Consider the following 16428-nt stretch of genomic DNA (forward strand, 5'->3'; position numbering starts at 1 on the left):
GTATCATCTTCCAATTCCTGGGTACTCTCCCTTTCTGAATTTGGCCTCAGTAAGATTGCATTTATTTATTTACTCATTCATTCTTTTATTTGTCTGTTTATTCATTCATGCATTCATTTATTTACTTATTCATCTATTTATTTATTTTCTTGCTTGCTTGTTTATTTGGAAGCCTGTACCTTCCATCTTCCGATCAATACTGTGTATTGTAAAGGAGAGGCCAGGCAATGGAGGTTAAGTAACTTGTCTGGGATCACAGGGCTAGAAAGTGTCTGAGGTCAAATTTGAACTCAGGTCTTCCCAACTCCCCTGAGCTACCTAGTTGCCCTCAGGATTGCATTTACAAGAGCCAGAGGCCACACTGGGCTAGGAAGCAGATAGCCCCTCAGTGAACTTGCCTACCCTCTGGGAGAGAGAGAGATCTTTAAAAGGCCCACTAGGTTCCTAGGGAAATAGAACAACTCTAGAGTCAAACCTTGGGGAGGACAGTGACAATACAGAATGCCTCCAAGGAAAAGGGGAACAGCAAAGCTGTAATTAGAAAATGTGGTACCCAGGATAAGTCATTTGTCCTCAAAGCGATTTTTAATTCATGATGTAAAAATATTACAGAGAGGAATTCTACCTGTGAATTCATTCCCACAAGGAACTCCCAGAGAAGGAATTTTCCTCTATTAATGCAGGTCCTCAGATACCTTCTCTGAAATTTAGTCTCAGAAGTTCAATGACTTGCCCTGGGTCACATTTAGCTAGTAGATGGGCAGAGACAAGATTTGAACTCAGGTCTGGCTCCTATATGCCATGATATCGCCAATAAAATTACACAAAATGTTTAAGACCAGTTCAGTTGATTGGGCATCTAGGTGCCAGACTTGGAAACAATAAGACTCAGTTTAAATCTGGCTTCAGATACTTCCTAGATGGACGACCCCAGGCAAGTACCTTTACCTTCTTTGCCTTGTTTTCCTCATCTGAAAAATGAGCAGGAGAAGGGAACAGCAAGCCATTCTAATATTTCTGCCAAGAAATTTCCAAATGGGATCACGAAGAGTCGAACAGGACGGGAAACGACTGAATAACAACAATTTAGTTGAGATAGTGGGAGTTACTAACTAGTGATACACAGATGATTGTTGTTAGACCCAGGACAATTTTTGGCACTCCATGTATGGACAGAATGTCCCTGCATAACTGTCCCCAAATGGAATGGGCTTACTCTGGAGGAAGTGATGTGCTCTACTACAGGAAGTCTTCAATCAATCGGCAAATATTTATTGAGGTCTATTATGTGACAAGTCCTGTGACTTGTTGAGGAGGAGGCTAGTCCCTCCCTGGGGGAGACAACAATATATACCTAAATACATATAGCATAATCCTAAAGCTAACAAATGCAAAAAGAGACAAAGAAGTTAATTGCAAAGCAGCCTGGGAAGAAGGACTTTAGCAGTTGGGGGGATAAGTTGGGAAAGACTCTGCAAAAATGAGTGTCTGAGCCTTGTCTTAAAGGAAGAGACAGAGGCCAAATGAACACTTGTCAGGCATATTATAGAGCGGATTCTAGGTCTCTTATCAAAATTATATTCCTGTGAACTTGAGGTCAGGACCATCTGGGTATGATAAATTTCACCTAGTGGGTGAGTACTGATTCCATAAGAGAAGGCAGTAGCACTGAACTTGGAGTCAGGAAGGCAGAATTCAAATCTGACCCCACATACTTGCTAGCGGTGTGACTCTGGGCAAATCACTTACCCTGTTTGCCTCAGTTTCTTCATTTGTCAAATGACCTGGAGAAAGAGGTGGCAAACCACTACAGTATTTTGGCCCAAAAAACACACCAACCCCCCCCCCAAAAAAAACTCAATTGGGGGGGGTCATGGGGAGTTTGACACAATTGAAAAAATGACAGAACAACAATAATTATTAGGAAACTTTGGGCATGACTGAAACAACATGTGGATATGACTAACAACAGTGAAAGTGGGCTTCATTTTATTTTATTTTTAAAAATTTATTTATTTTTTGAATTTGGTCAATTTCAAACATTATTCCTTGGTTACAAAAATCATATTCTATTCCTCCCTCCCCTCCTCCCACCCTTCCTGTAACCAATGCACAATTCCACTGAGTATTACGTGGGTCCTTGATGAGAACCCATTTCCATGTTGTTGATGTTTGCACTAGGATGTTGCTTTAGGGTCTACATCCCCAACCATATCCCCCTCTACCCATGTAGTCAAGCAGTTGTTTTTCTTCTGTGTTTTTACTCCCACAGTTTTTCCTCTGAATGTGGATAGTGTTCTTTCTCATAGATCCCTCGGAGCTGTTCAGTATCGCTGCATTGCCACTAATGGAGAAGTCCGTACATTCATACACTAATGGAGAAGTACCACAGTGTATCAGTCTCTGTGTACAATGTTCTCCTGGTTCTGCTCCTCTCGCTCTGCATCACTTCCTGGAGGTTGTTCCAGTCTCCATGGAACTTCTCCACTTTGTTATTCCTTTTAGCACAATAGTATTCCATCACCAACATATACCACAATTTGTTCAGCCATTCCCCAATTGAAGGGCATCCCCTCATTTTCCAGTTTTTTGCCACTACAAAGAGTGCAGCTATGAATATTCTTGTACATGTCTTTTTCCTTATTATCTCTTTGGGGTACAAACCCAGCAGTGCTATGGCTGGATCAAAGGGCAGACAGTCTTTTATCGCCCTTTGGGCATAGTTCCAAATTGCCTTCCAGAATGGTTGGATCAATTCACAACCCCACCAGCAATGCATTAATGTCCATACTTTGCCGCATCCCCTCCAGCATTCATTACTTTCCATTGCTGTCATTTTAGCCAATCTGCTAGATGTGAGGTGATATCTCATGGGCTTCATTTTAACTCAGTTCAAGTAAATTCAACAAAGTTATTCAAACAAACTCTAATCCTTTAACCTCAAATTTTGAAACTCCAAGGTAAGATTTTCCTGGGTTCCTCTAGGGTCTAGGTTGGGATACTTTAAGAATTTAGACTCCTAAAGCTCTTCAAGCTGCTCCTCCTGGCTATGGCCTTGACCATATTGGTCCTGTTTAGTAATAATACTATTTGAGTCCAAACTTTTGAAATTATATTAAATTTTTCTTCAGAAGCTAGGATAGCAAGGAAGCTGGGCTGGATTGACCTGGAGTCTGGGTCATTCCTTCTCCCTAAGCTATAACACAGGATTTTATATTTCCATAAAATATTGTTTATTATAGTGATCAGCAGTTGGTATCATTTCTTCCAATAGACTGTAAGCTCTTTGCAGGCTGGGACTAGGTCTTACCTAACTGTTAGATCTCTCCCAGAGCCCTTTGCACAATAAATCTTTAGTCAAGCAGTTAATAGACAATTATTTTGTTTTAAAAACTGGGCTAACTTACCACTCTTCTGCTCTGGAACCCATACACATTATTGATTCCAAGATGGAAGATAAGGGTTTATAAAAATTAATAATTAAAAATTAAAACTGGGGTAAGAGGGGGGTAGCTGGGTAGCTCAGTGGATTGAGAGTCAGACCTAGAGATAATGGGGTCCCAGGTTCAAATCTAGTTTCAAACACTTCCTAGCTGTGTGATCCTGGACAAGTTTTGAGAGTCGAGACTGTGGTCTCTCAATGAGGAGGGTCCTTCTGACTAGGTGGAGTGGTTAGGAAAATAATGAGATGAGAGACTACTGAATGCTCAAACCTGTGCTTAGGCATCATTCAGCTGTTCTACCATTGCACCAGGTTAATTTATTTTATAGCTTTAGTAAGTACATGGTTTTCTGGCACACAATCATTTTTCAACATACATGATCGTCTACAGATAATTGGGTATGTCACACATTAACAAATCACTTAATCAACATTCTGTGATCATTCACTGTGTTGCTACAACAGAAAGATTTGTGATGGAGATGAATGACATGGACAGGGTGATTTGGAGGTTAGTTCCTCCTGAACAGCTAGAAGAATCATTGTTGCTTTTGATCAGTTTTCACAATCAAACCCAATTACTAAGGAGATGGGCAACAAAACATTTCATAGCTAGGTATGGGGTTAGAGGGTAATTTAAGATAGACCAGAATCAGGAATTTCCTCAATTTCCAAGTTACATTTTTCTTATATTTCATTAAGGCACCTTGACAATGTTACCTGGTTATTGTAAACTTAGCAGTCCATAGAAGCATGTCAGTAACTCCTGTTTCAGAGGAGTGATTGATTGTGACTTGTGTGTTTGGCTAACAGTGGGTGTGGGGCCTCTGAGTGTACCTCTGCTAAGAGGGAAAAGGGAGGAGTAATGGGTAATGGTCTTTAGGTTTTAATTTTGTGAATGCAATCTTTTTAGGGTAATAATCTAGGGGGATTAAAGCGGTGTATATGTGTGTTAACCCTGTAAGTATGTTGCTCTCATCTATTTTTCCTGGGGCTAAGTAAAAATAATAATCATAACAATTCCAATAATAAGGGGATGTTAATAAGGAAGGTCACTTGGGGGGGGAGGGTTCAGTGGATGTTTCCATCCTTCCTGAGGGCTGCTTTGCAGTCCCCGGTTTCCATGTGTGACCATGTCAAACATCATGGTCTTTAATGGCTCCCAGCAGACAAGTCACTTAATCCCCCATTGCCTAGCCCTTACCACTCTTCTGCCTTGGAACCAATACATAGTATTGACTTTAAGGTGGAAGATAAGGGTTAAAAAAAACTGGGCTAAGAGCTGAGCCCACAAATAGAAATATAAAGAGACTGTCCCCTGAAGGAGCTTCCATTTTAAGGAGGAAAAGTAGCATCTAAAAGAAATCTGTAGTAAGAGTTATATAAATATGGTTCTTCCCTACTAAAGGAGTAACCGTACATTAAATGTCTATTAAATGAATGAGTAAGTAAAAGAATAAATGAAGTCCAACATTGCCAACCATTTGTTCTCTCCTTCCATTGGCAGGGCAGTGGTATATAGCCCCTGAAAGCTGAATCAAGCCCAGACTGCCACCTGGCTCCTTCTATGAGTCCAGGATGGCTGCCACTCCTGCAAATCTCATTCCTACTCCCCTCACTGGAACTGAGTTCCTCAAATCCTCCCACTTCAAAATTGGGTATGAGCCCCGTCTTCATGAAAAGTGTATAAAGACTTCTAACAGCTGCTTTTCTGCCCACTGGGGCCTCCATTCACCTTGCCCCTTTTGGCCAGTTCCCAGCAAGAGGCTCTTCCACCAGGACCTGGACAAGATCCGAGAAATCCAAAGCGAAATGCAAATGGCCTTTCCTGCTTATAACGTGACCAACTTTGCAACAACCAACAAATCCCAGATGCAAATAAGCAACCTGAAAATGCATGCTGATCCCCGGATCAGGGTCTTCCAGACCACTTGTCAAGAGAAGTTCACCTACCCAGGCTCTGAGCACTTCAATACTTTCACCAAGGAAAGTCTCAGGAAGTTTGAGACAGACAGTTTCCCAGAGGGAGACAGGGACAAGTTGAGGATCCCTCCAACTCAAAATCAGTATGCCTTCAGGGCCCAGCCCCAGACAGCCCCAGTCCGAGCTCCTTGTCTGCACCTGGGTGAGGGGGAACCCCCCTGGTTCAGCCCCAGTTCCCACCTTGGCCTTTTGCCTTGTCCGTGGTCCATCCTTCCTTGGGCTCTAGCCTTGCCTTTGTCGTGTGTGGACCCAGAGTCCCAGCTTCTGTCCTTTCTGTTCCATCTCCTGCCCCTCCCCATCAGGAGAGGACAATGGGTGGCCAAGCTGAAGTTCTTCCCTATTTCTTGGGATTGGACCATCCTTGACTTCCAAAAACCCTTTTCTCAGCTATCTGTCAGCAGTGGGGAAAGATCAGGCAGAAGGACATAGGGAAAAGGAGCTCAGCCTTCAGCAGAACCTAAGTTGGGGTTTCCTCCTCTTTGTTCTATCTCTACCCGCTCTGACCTCACACCCTACCTGAACCTCCTGCAATGATCTGGGAGTCAGGAGACCTGAATTTGGGGCTCAACACTGGTATTGACTTGCTCAGTGAATTTGGAAGAGTTCCTGTCCTATTCTATAAAAATGAAGTAGGTGTAGCTGGGTGTCTTGGTGGATAGAGAGTCAGGCTTGGAGATGGGAGGTCCTGGGTTCAAATCTCCCTCAGATACTCCCTAGCTGTATGTCCTGGGCAAATCACTTAACCCCCATTGCCTAACCCCTGCCCTTCTGTCTTAGAGTTGTTACTAAGACAGAAAATAAGGGTTGTCATTTGTTTAATAAATGAAGCTAATAATCCCATCCTCCTTTGCTCTTAGTTTTGCTGTGATATGGAAGAAGACAGACGTGTATGTGTCTTTCTCATTCCTGGTGCCTCCTCTTGGTCTTCCTCTTTTCTCTTGTCCTGGTATCTCTGTTTCTATTTCTGTCCCTCTGTCTTTCTTTTTCTCTCCTCCCTTCTCTGTACTCCTTTTTCTCATGTCTTGTTTTTCTCGAACTTCTCTCTGTCTTCTTCCTGTCTCTATCTCTCTATCTTTCTGGGTTTTTTCTTCCTATTGCTTCCATTCTGTGTGTCAGTCTTTATCTTCACATCTCCTCTGATTTCTGTTTCTTTTTTATTTATCTGTTTCTCTATCCCCCCCCCAATTGATTCTTGCTCTCAAGTCCCTGTTTCTCTCTCTGATTCTGCCTCTCTGTGTCTTGATCTGCCCCCTACTTTTTTTCCTGAATCTACATCCCTCGAGCCTCTGTCCCTGGACTTCTCAAAAATCTCTTCATACTCTGATGCCTATCTCTGTTCCTCCCTGTTCTCACCTTCCCTCCTTCACCTGTACTATTGCCAGGAGGACCCTCTCCCCTGAAGTGGGAAATGGAGCCTTTTCCGGTTACCACCTATCAAAACACATTCCAGGGAAAATCATCGTCCCCCAGTGATATGTATGAGAAGGTAAACCTTGGCCTCACTGAATACCATGATGATGGGTAGGCAGCAGGCCCCCTCTGTCCATCCATCTCTCCAACTGACCATCTGTCTGTCTGCAGGTGACTTCCCACATGGCATTAGGAGACCCCAGACTTGACTTAGGAAAACACTTTTCAGAGCAGAAGAATGCCTATACTCTTCTGGACTTGCCCGAGCGCAGGTATGACTAAGACCCTGTTGAGTAGAAACCCCAAATTTTGGGACAAAATCTGCTTGAGTTTTGCCAATCTAGTCTCAGGCTTCTGTTGTGACCTCGTATTACAGGGGAAGCATAGCAGGGTTATGTTTGGGAATCCCAGATTGCTCCAAATGGGGCAGGGGTCCCCCTTCACACACCCCAAATCTCTTCCTGATACTGCTACCATATCCTTTGAGTCCGTCCCTTGGGAGGCTGCTGGCTCTTTCTACCCCAAGCCAGTGCTTGAAATTCCACCATTATAAACTTACATTATCATACAGAAATGTGTATTAAATGAAAGTGTGGTACAATATATAATTTAATATCACATAAGAAATATGATATGTCAGATTATTCACTGTCTCAGGGAGAGGGGAGGGTAGAGAGGGAGAAAATCTGAATTCTAAAATGTCAAAAAACTACAGTCAATAACTGAAAAAATGGAAAAAATAAACGTATGCTGTCAGAGGCAGAAGAGATCCTAGAGCTACAGAGATATGACCCTCTCCTCAAATATACAAATATTTGGCAAGGGGTGTCAAAATCACTTTTTTTAAACCCTTGTCTTCCATTTTATAGTCAATACCATCTATTGGTTCCAAGGCAGAAGTGCTAGGCTAAGGGGAAGGAGGGTAAGTGATTTAAGTAAGGTCACACAGCTAGGAAGTGTCTGAGGCCAAATTTGAACCTAGGACCTCCCATCTCTAGACCTGACTTTCAGTCCCCTGAGCCACCTAGCTGCCTCCCCACTCCCTACTCCCTCCAAATTCACTCTTGTTTAAAAATCTTTTCTTCCTCTTCTAAGCATTCTTCTTTCTCTTAACCCTCTGTATTTTTCCTCTCCTGCTTCTTCCTCTTCTTTTCTACTTTATTGTCTCTTTCCCCTCTTTTTTCCTCTTCTCCTTTTGTTCCTCCTCTCCTTCCCTTTCCTCTCATCTCTCTCCTTCCTTTTTTCTCCCCTCTCTTGTCCTTTCTTCCCTTCTCATCTTCTCTTTCCTTCCCTCCCTTCCCTTTCAGCTTATTTGTTTTCCATCTCACTTATCTTTTTCTCTCCTTTTCTTTCCTCTTTCCATCTACCTCCTTTCTTTCTCCCCCACCCCCTTTCCTTCACTTCTCTCTTTTTCTCCTACTTATTTCCTCTTCTTGCTCTTCATCCCTCACATCACATAGAGTTATTCCCCCCAAGCTCTTGGGGAAAATGTTTATTATTCAATTAATCAACAAATGTGACCTATGTGACAGGTCTCCTATGTGACCAGCTTTGTGCTAGGAGCTAAGGTGGAAATTGAATGAATGAAATAATCCCTACTCACTAGGAGCTTACATTTTAATGGGGGAGTCAAGAAGTACACATATAAGTATATATAGAAAAAATAAAAACTACCAAGAAAACACAAGGTAGCTTGAGAGGTAAGGCACTTGCATCTCCAAGGAAGAGGGACCCTGTGAGCCAGAGGTAAGGAGGGAGTATATTCTAAGCATGAAGTAGATACCCGTAAAAGGCACAGAGAGCTTTAGTAGCTTTTAAGAGGAACAGAGAACAAAGATCCAGATCCTTGGCTGGATCCCAGATGGTGAGAGAGAGAATAATATTTAATGAGTCTGGAAAGACAGATTGGGAAGGGGTTGTAAAAGACTTTAAAAGTCAGAGAGAAGCTTATAATATGAACAGAGGATGCAATAGGAAGTCACCAGAATGAACCGAGTAGGGGAGTGATGGGATCAGCTCTCTCTTAGGGAAAATCATTTTGGCTTTAGTGTGTAGTCACTGGCAAGGTGGAAGACTTTCAGGAAGAGATCAGGAAGGAGGATGTTGCAAAAAATCGAGGTGAAAGGTGATGAGGATCTGAACTAGTGCTCAGATGAATAGAGAGAAGGGGTTGGAGAAGTGAGACGTAGGCAGGTCATGTGGGAAAAAAACAATAAAGTTTGGCAACTGCTTGAATATGGTTGAGTGAAAGAGAGGAAATAGTCCAGGATAACAACAAAATTATTAATTTGGAATTAAAAAAAGTAAAAAAGCAAAAACAAGCAGACTCTAAAAGATCACCCTAGTGCAAATAATAATATGGAAATGGGTCTTGATCAATGACACATGTTAAACCCAATGGAATTGCGTATCAGATACAGGAAGGGGGGAGGGGAAGGAAAGAACATGAGTCTTGTAACCATAGAAAAATATTCTAAATCATCTAACTAAATAAAATTAAAAAAATAAAAAATTATTAACTCGGGAGACTGGAAGGATGTTGGTACCTTCAATAGAAATAGAGAGAAGCTTGGAAAAGGCAAGTGTTTTCAGAAAAAGATAATGAATTCAGTTCTGGACATATTGAGTTTGGGATATCCAATAGGCAATTTGTGATGGAGGACTAAAACTCAGAAGAGAAACCAGGCTGAATGTATAGATCTGGGAGTTCTTTGCATAAAGATGATAATTGTACTCATGGGAGCTGGTGAGGTTACCTAAAGAAAGAGTATGGAGAAAGCAGAGAAGAGACTTTAAAGAAGAGTCCTGGGGGGATGTCCATACAGATAATGAGTCAAGAAAGGAGAATGAGAAGTCAGATGGGTAGTCGTGTCACAAAAATCAGTAGAGAAGAGGAGTCTCCAGGGAAAAGAGGTGGTCAAACAGGACCAAAGACAGTAGAAAGGTAGAGAAGCACAAGTAATGAAAAAAAAAGCCATCAGAGTTGGCAATGGAGAGGTTATTGGTAACTTTGATAAAAGCAGTTTCAGTTGGGTGATGAAGACAGAATGCCAGATAGCAAAGCAAAAGGATTGGGAATGAGCAAGATGGCACTGCTTTCTGCCATAGTGATGATTTAAAGTGAATAATGAGACATACATTTTTGAACATAGTCAATGTGTTTTGCTGGATTGTGCATATTTGTTATGGAGGTTTTCTTTTTCTTTTTATTGTTCAATTGGGGGCAAGTGAATGTGGGAGGAAGAGATAATAAATGCTTGCAAAATATCTAAATAGATTTTAAAAGAAAAAAAGGAAAAGTTATACTGATAAAAATAATTAAAATAGAATAAAAGGAGAGGAAGTAGAAGCTATGAGTGTAGACAGTTTTTCCAAGGAGTTTGACTAAGAAAAGGAAGACAAATGTAAGATAATATTATGAAGGGAAGGTAGATTCCAGGGATGATTTTTTTAAAATTGGAGAAATTTGGAAGAGAGAGAGAGAGACAGACAGAGACAGAGACAGAGAGGCAGAGAGAGAGAGAGAGAGAGAGAGAGAGAGAGAGAGAGACAGAGAGAGACAGAGAGAGACAGAGAGAGACAGAGAGAGACAGAGAGAGACAGAGACAGAGACAGAGACAGAGGCAGAGGCAGAGACAGAGACAGAGACAGAGAGACAGAGAGACAGAGAGGCAGAGAGAGACAGACAGAGAGAGAGAGACAGAGAAAGAGGCAGAGACAGAGAGACAGAGAGAGACAGAAAGGCAGAGAGAAAGAGAGAGAGACAGAGACAGAGAGACAGAGAGACAGAGAGGCAGAGAGAGACACAGAGAGACACACAGAGAGAGAGAATATTGAAGTTACAATTTGCTGGAGAAAATAGAAGGGGATGAAAGCAAGTGCAATGAAGAGAAGTTGGCCTTGCCAAGGAGAAGGAAGGGTCACTTCTTTATCAGAGATTGGTGGAAAGGAAGAGAGAGTAGGAAATAATGTAAAGGGATTTTGAGGTAAAGAGGAGAGAAGAGAGAGCTTGTGTTGAATGGCCTCATTTTTTTCCTATAAAGAGGCAAGGTCCTCAGCTCAGAGAAGGGGGAAGAGGTAATGTGGAGGGTTTGGAGAGTGAAAATAAGGTTTAGAACAGCTTCTGTGGGGAGTGAAACAGGGAATCAGTTCAGGAAGGATAAAAAGACTGCCTTGCTGCAGTGAAGGCCTAGTTGAGGTTAATGAACATGATCTGATGATATATCATCCAGTTACCATGGCTGCCTGACTTCTTCCAGCTCCATTTAATAGCACATGAATAGGGATGGAGGAAGTGATGGGGGTGGGGGTAGGGAGTGGGGAGTGATCCAAGCTAAGGCTGCAAAGAGATGAGCAGGGATAGGACAATGGAGGTGAAGGATTGGAGATAACACCTAAGATAGGATAGGTAATAAAATCATAGATTGAGAATTAGAAGGGAACTTAGAGGACAAGTCATTAGTTTACAGATAAGGACTTGCCTAGAGTCATATAGCCAGTAAATGTCTAACATGTGATTTGACCTCCAAGTCTTCCTGACTTCAGTTCTCTCTACTAACCCATAGGATGGATGGAGAGAGTTGAGGGTGTGGTTCTATCTTAGGGTCCGAATTGGTCCAATAGGTACCTGGTGGGACCTTATACTCCAGAAGAGACTCAGATACTTCTCTTGCCTGATTCAGAGAACTTTGTCCTCCTGTTATAGGAAAAACACATCAAGTTTGTAGCAGGGTGTCATCCCAAGAATGGGAGACTCAAACTCCTTTCAATCCAGAAGTAAGAAAATAATTTGAAGAAGAGGTTTAAGGTGATATAATAGCCTAATAACTGGTGGAACAGTCTAGGAGCTAATCAGGTAGCCTTAGGGCTGATGTTGATAAGCCCAGGGGCTAGTGGAGTAGCCTCTCTGGAGCTGATGATACAGCAGCTCTCCAGGTGTGGAGTAGCAGCTCTGGAGCTGATGGAGTAGCAGCTCTCTGGTTGATGGAATAGCCCAATAGATAATGGAGTAGCAGCCCCAGGTGTGAAGTCACAATACCAAGTGTAAAGCAGCAACGTTGGGTGTGGATCAGGAGATATCTAACTACCCTTCTGGAATGTAGGGAAGAGAGACAGCCCAGTATGTAAATCTCAAATAATGAAAATATTATATTTTATGAAGTTTATTAAATGATCATTAGAAATCAAGGGACAAAAAGGGTAAAAAATAAAAATAAAACCACATGCCCATGGCTAGTTAGCCATTTCAAAATCTCCACCTTACCACCATCACCTCTGATTGCTACATCATGCCAAAGAGGAGGTGAGAGGAGTTACCACCAGTTAAACACTAATAATGTGATCTTGCTAATGTGGAGATGCAGGAGAGATTATAGGGAATTTTGGGAAATACTAAGGACTTCTGGGGAATGAAGTCAAAGGTTCAAAAATCTCCATTTCTATGAGTAGACAACCACTATAGGTAATAATGTCTAACAAGAACTAAGTTAAATAAAGAACAATATGAGTAATTAATAATGTAGAGCAGACACAAAGCTGGTGCCCAGCATAGAACACTACAGATGATTGATGGTACACAATGGGTACCTGATCAATGACACAGATTCTGCAATTCATGCTTGACTAAGGCTGAAACTACAGGTTTTGCCCTTTATGTTTAACTAGTGCTAACTGGTGAGACATACAAGATTTTAGAGGATGAGGATCCTGTTTCTATTACTGCCACTCACTGCCTACTGCCCAACGCCACCTCTCCTTTCTCACTCTATCTCTCTATGGCAGGTATAATAAGAACAATGCTGCAGCCAATGTTTTCTGTGTGAACATCCGGCTTGGGGATGACCGTTTCTATGGTTGTCCCAGAGATTATAAGGATATGCCTTTCCCAGATACACCTGGTAAGTGGAGGCAGTACCAGGGGTATGAATATGGCAAGGCAAGGCCAGAGAAAGAGTCAGGAGTTGGAACAAGGATAGAGAGAGGAGTGGGATGGGGAAGTGATAGGCAGGGATGGAAAAGGATGGGGTGGGGTGGGGTGAAATATGGTTGAATATGGGAAGCCGTTGTGAAGTTCTCAGGTCAGGGTCTCATGAGTTGACTCATATATGTTTCCCCTAAACAGAATGTATCTTTAGAGGAAAAGCACGTCCAGATTCATTAATAATGCCAGGGGACACAGACCCTGGAAGAGGCACGGAGAGAAACACCTACACTACAACCCATCGCTCCTATACCCCGGTCAGTTCCTGCACCCTCACTAGCGGGTCTCATTCTCCTAACAAAGGAAACTAGTAGGGGTAACAATCTACTTTTCAAAGCAGCTCCCTAACCATCTTCTAAGTGTATATCTGGTTACATGGGGGTGGGAGGAGAAAGTGGCAGGGCAGGGATCACTTTTCCCCTTTTGTTACAGATAAGGAAACAGAGGCTGAGAGAGGGGCGACTTGTCTGAGGTCATGAAGTGGCAAAGAAGGAAGAACAACACTGGCCTCTACATTCCCAAATCAGGGCTCTGTCCATTGCACAATTAACCAGTCAATAAACATTTATTAATCATTTAATATGTGCCAAGGCACTGTGCTAAGTGCTGGGGATGCAGAAAGAGACAAAAGACAGTCCCTGCCTACAAGGAGCTTATAATCTAATGGGGGAGAGCACATGCAAGCAAACATATAGGATAAATAGGAAATGATTAATAAGGGAAGCACTAGAATTAAGAGTCATTGGGGAAGGCTTCCTATAGAAAGTGGGATTCTAATTGGGACTTAAAGGGAGCCAGGGAGGCTGGTAGTTGGAGAAGAAGAGGAAGAAGGGGTGGGGAACAGTCAGAGAAAATGTCAAAAACTGGGAGATGGAGTGTCTTCTTGTTCATGGAATAGCCAGAAGGACATTATCACTGGATCGATGAGTATGTGACAGGAAGTAAGGTATCTGAAGACTGGAAAGGTAGGAAGAGGCAAAGTTATGAAAGGCAGAGATTTTGTATTTGATCCTAGAGATAAGAAGGAATTTATTGAATAGGGGAGTGACTGATACAATCAGACTGATACAGATCAGGACATATTGAGTGTAAGATGTCCATTAGAATTTCTGTCCATGATTTCTAGACAGCAGTTGGAGATGCTAGCCTGGAGGTCCACAGAGAGTTTGAGGAAGGATAGGTAGATTTGAGAAACATCAGCTTTAGAGATTGTGATGAAATTCACGGGAGCGGACAAGATCACCAAGTTTTGTTTTGTTTTGTTTTGTTTTGAAGATGGAACCAGGTTTATTGAGGACAATCTTTATTAAAAACACTTCTCAAGGGGGCAGCTGGGTGGCTCAATGGATGGAGAGCCAGGCCTAGAGATGAGAGGTCCTGGGTTCAAATCTGACCTCAGATACTTCCCAGCTGTGTGACCTTGGGCAAGTCACTTGACCCCCATTGCCTAGCCCTTACAACTCTTCTGCCTTGGAGCCAATATACAGTATTGATTCTAAGATGGAAGGTGAGGGTTTAAAAAAAACACACTTCTCAAGTGTAAAAAATAATGGGAGACAAAAAATGAAGGTCACAAGAACTTGCTGTGGGTCTTTTGCTGCATTCACTGAAGGGTGGGGATGTTGGCTGATAATGAGTCTAAGGGTAAATGGAGTTCATGTAGTAATTCATGGAAAAAGGCAAAAGTGCAACTTGGAGGGCTCAATCAAGGACAGGGCCTTGTAGGACGCCTCCAGTTAGAGAATGTGATCTAGAAGACAATCTAGCAAAGGAGATTGAGGAGTGGTCAGGTAGGTAGGATGAGAATCAGGAGGCTCACTTTCATTCTCATCTCTCCAACCACCCTAAATGTAACTTCTGATCTTGGCATCTGGGGAAAGGTCCTGTCCAGGGCCTTGGGGAGAGAGGAAAATCCTTCCTTATCCAGTTTCTGTGTCTGAGGAAGAGTAAGAATGGGCCATCCTTAGGGACATTCAGCTGGGTTCTGATTCCCAGAGTTCTTAGTGGTAGATCACTAGGGGAATGGGAGGAGGAAGGTAACCCACAGCATCACAATTATACTTAATATTTACCAAGAGGTTTCAAGTCTATAAAGTGCTTTACAAATGTTACCTCCTTTGATCCTTGCAACAACGTTGAGAAAAGGTAGGTGCTATTATAATCCCCATTTTATAAGATGAGGACATTGAGGCAGATAGGGGTGAAGTGACTTACCCAAGGTCAAAAAGCTAGTAAGTAAATCCTTAAGCAGGATTTGAACTTGGGAGCCTCTACTTCAATGTCTCTCCTTCGATGACTGAGGCTCAGGGGAAGTTAAATTATTTTCTTGAGGTCAGCATTCTTTCTATTCTACCATATTGTTTTTAGACCTTACATAATTTTATTACTGGGCACCCTCTCAGATAACTATAATGGTTCTCTTGTGCAATTCTCATCCTTGATATTGCTATCTTTCCTTTTTTTTCTTTCTAGATTGTACCTGCTCCATTTTTAGGTATCTGGATTGATAGATACACATGGGTAGTTTTTTATTTCTGTATCTTAAAAAAAAAATGGATCCTTATTGATATCTTCCATTACTAGATTTCCCCTTATATCCCTCCCCTCTCCCTAAACAATCATCTTTTATAACAAAAGATTAAAAGATAAATAGAAGTATTAAAATTGAAAAACAAATAAATGTAAATATAATCTAGAAATATGACATTAAATAAATGTAAAAAATGAAAGAGTAACATGGGGAAAAAATTCAGCAGATCAGACAATAACTACAAAAAAATCTTCTGCAGGCAGGAAGTGACTTCTCTTCCCCCACATCTGCAAAGGAATGGGTTGGTGTGTCTTATTTCTTCATTTCCCAACAGGGTATTTTTTTTTAATTCTTTATCATGTCCATAGGCTAGGTACCTTTTCCCATCTGAACCCTCTTTTCAGCTTCCTTTTGTATGTTGTCTTCTCCCATTATAATTTAAGCTACTTGAGGGTACAGATTGTTTTTCTCTCTTTTTTTAAATTTGTTTTCCTCCCTTGACACAATTCCTGGCACATAGTAGGCTCTTTTAAAAAATCCCTACTTTCGAAGAGAGAATCATTACTAAGTACTGATTCCAAGGCAGAACAACAATAAGGGCTAAGTAATTGGAGCTAAATGACTTTCCCAAGGTCATATTGCTAGGAAGTGTCCACTTACTTGCCCCCATAATAGGTTCTTTTTTTTTTTTTTAACCCTTCCCTTCTGTCTTAGAATCAAAACTGTGTTTTGGTTCTAAGGCCGAAGAATGGAAAGGGCTGGCAATGGGGATTAAGTCACATAGCTAGGAAATGTCTAAGGTTATATTTGAACCCAGGATTCCTATCTCTGAGCCTGACTCTGTCCCAAGCAGAATTTGAACCCAACCTCTGATTCCAGAGTCAGCATTCCTTTCTTTTCTAAACCCTTACCTTCCATCTTGGAATCAATTGTATTGTGTATTGGTTCCAAGGCAGAAGAATGGTAAGAGTTAGGCAATGAGGAGTAAGTGACTTGCTCAGGGTTACACAGCTAGGAAATGTCTGAGGCCAGATTTGAACCCAGACCCTCTCATCTGAGGCCTGGCACTCTATTCACTGAGTC

General features: G+C 41.9%; 1 protein-coding gene across 3 annotated transcripts in view; it reads left to right on the forward strand.

Annotated features, from left to right (window-relative positions):
• SAXO5 (stabilizer of axonemal microtubules 5) overlaps positions 1 to 16428 on the forward strand; it is a 32444-nt gene that overhangs the window by 13565 nt on the left and 2451 nt on the right. For 2 of the 3 annotated variants that reach the window (XM_007489565.3, XM_007489564.3), the window contains exons 2-6: positions 4950 to 5567; positions 6808 to 6911; positions 7007 to 7107; positions 12617 to 12732; positions 12957 to 13072. In XM_007489565.3, the coding sequence (XP_007489627.2) occupies positions 5021 to 5567; positions 6808 to 6911; positions 7007 to 7107; positions 12617 to 12732; positions 12957 to 13072 (984 nt within the window). In that variant the 5' untranslated portion in view covers positions 4950 to 5020. Of the gene's footprint in view, positions 1 to 4949; positions 5568 to 6290; positions 6313 to 6807; positions 6912 to 7006; positions 7108 to 12616; positions 12733 to 12956; positions 13073 to 16428 lie in introns of those variants that run through there. The other variant, XM_056822002.1, reaches the window with a different exon arrangement.

Source organism: Monodelphis domestica, chromosome 3 (assembly GCF_027887165.1).
Source record: "Monodelphis domestica isolate mMonDom1 chromosome 3, mMonDom1.pri, whole genome shotgun sequence".
Classification (NCBI taxonomy): domain Eukaryota; kingdom Metazoa; phylum Chordata; class Mammalia; order Didelphimorphia; family Didelphidae; genus Monodelphis; species Monodelphis domestica.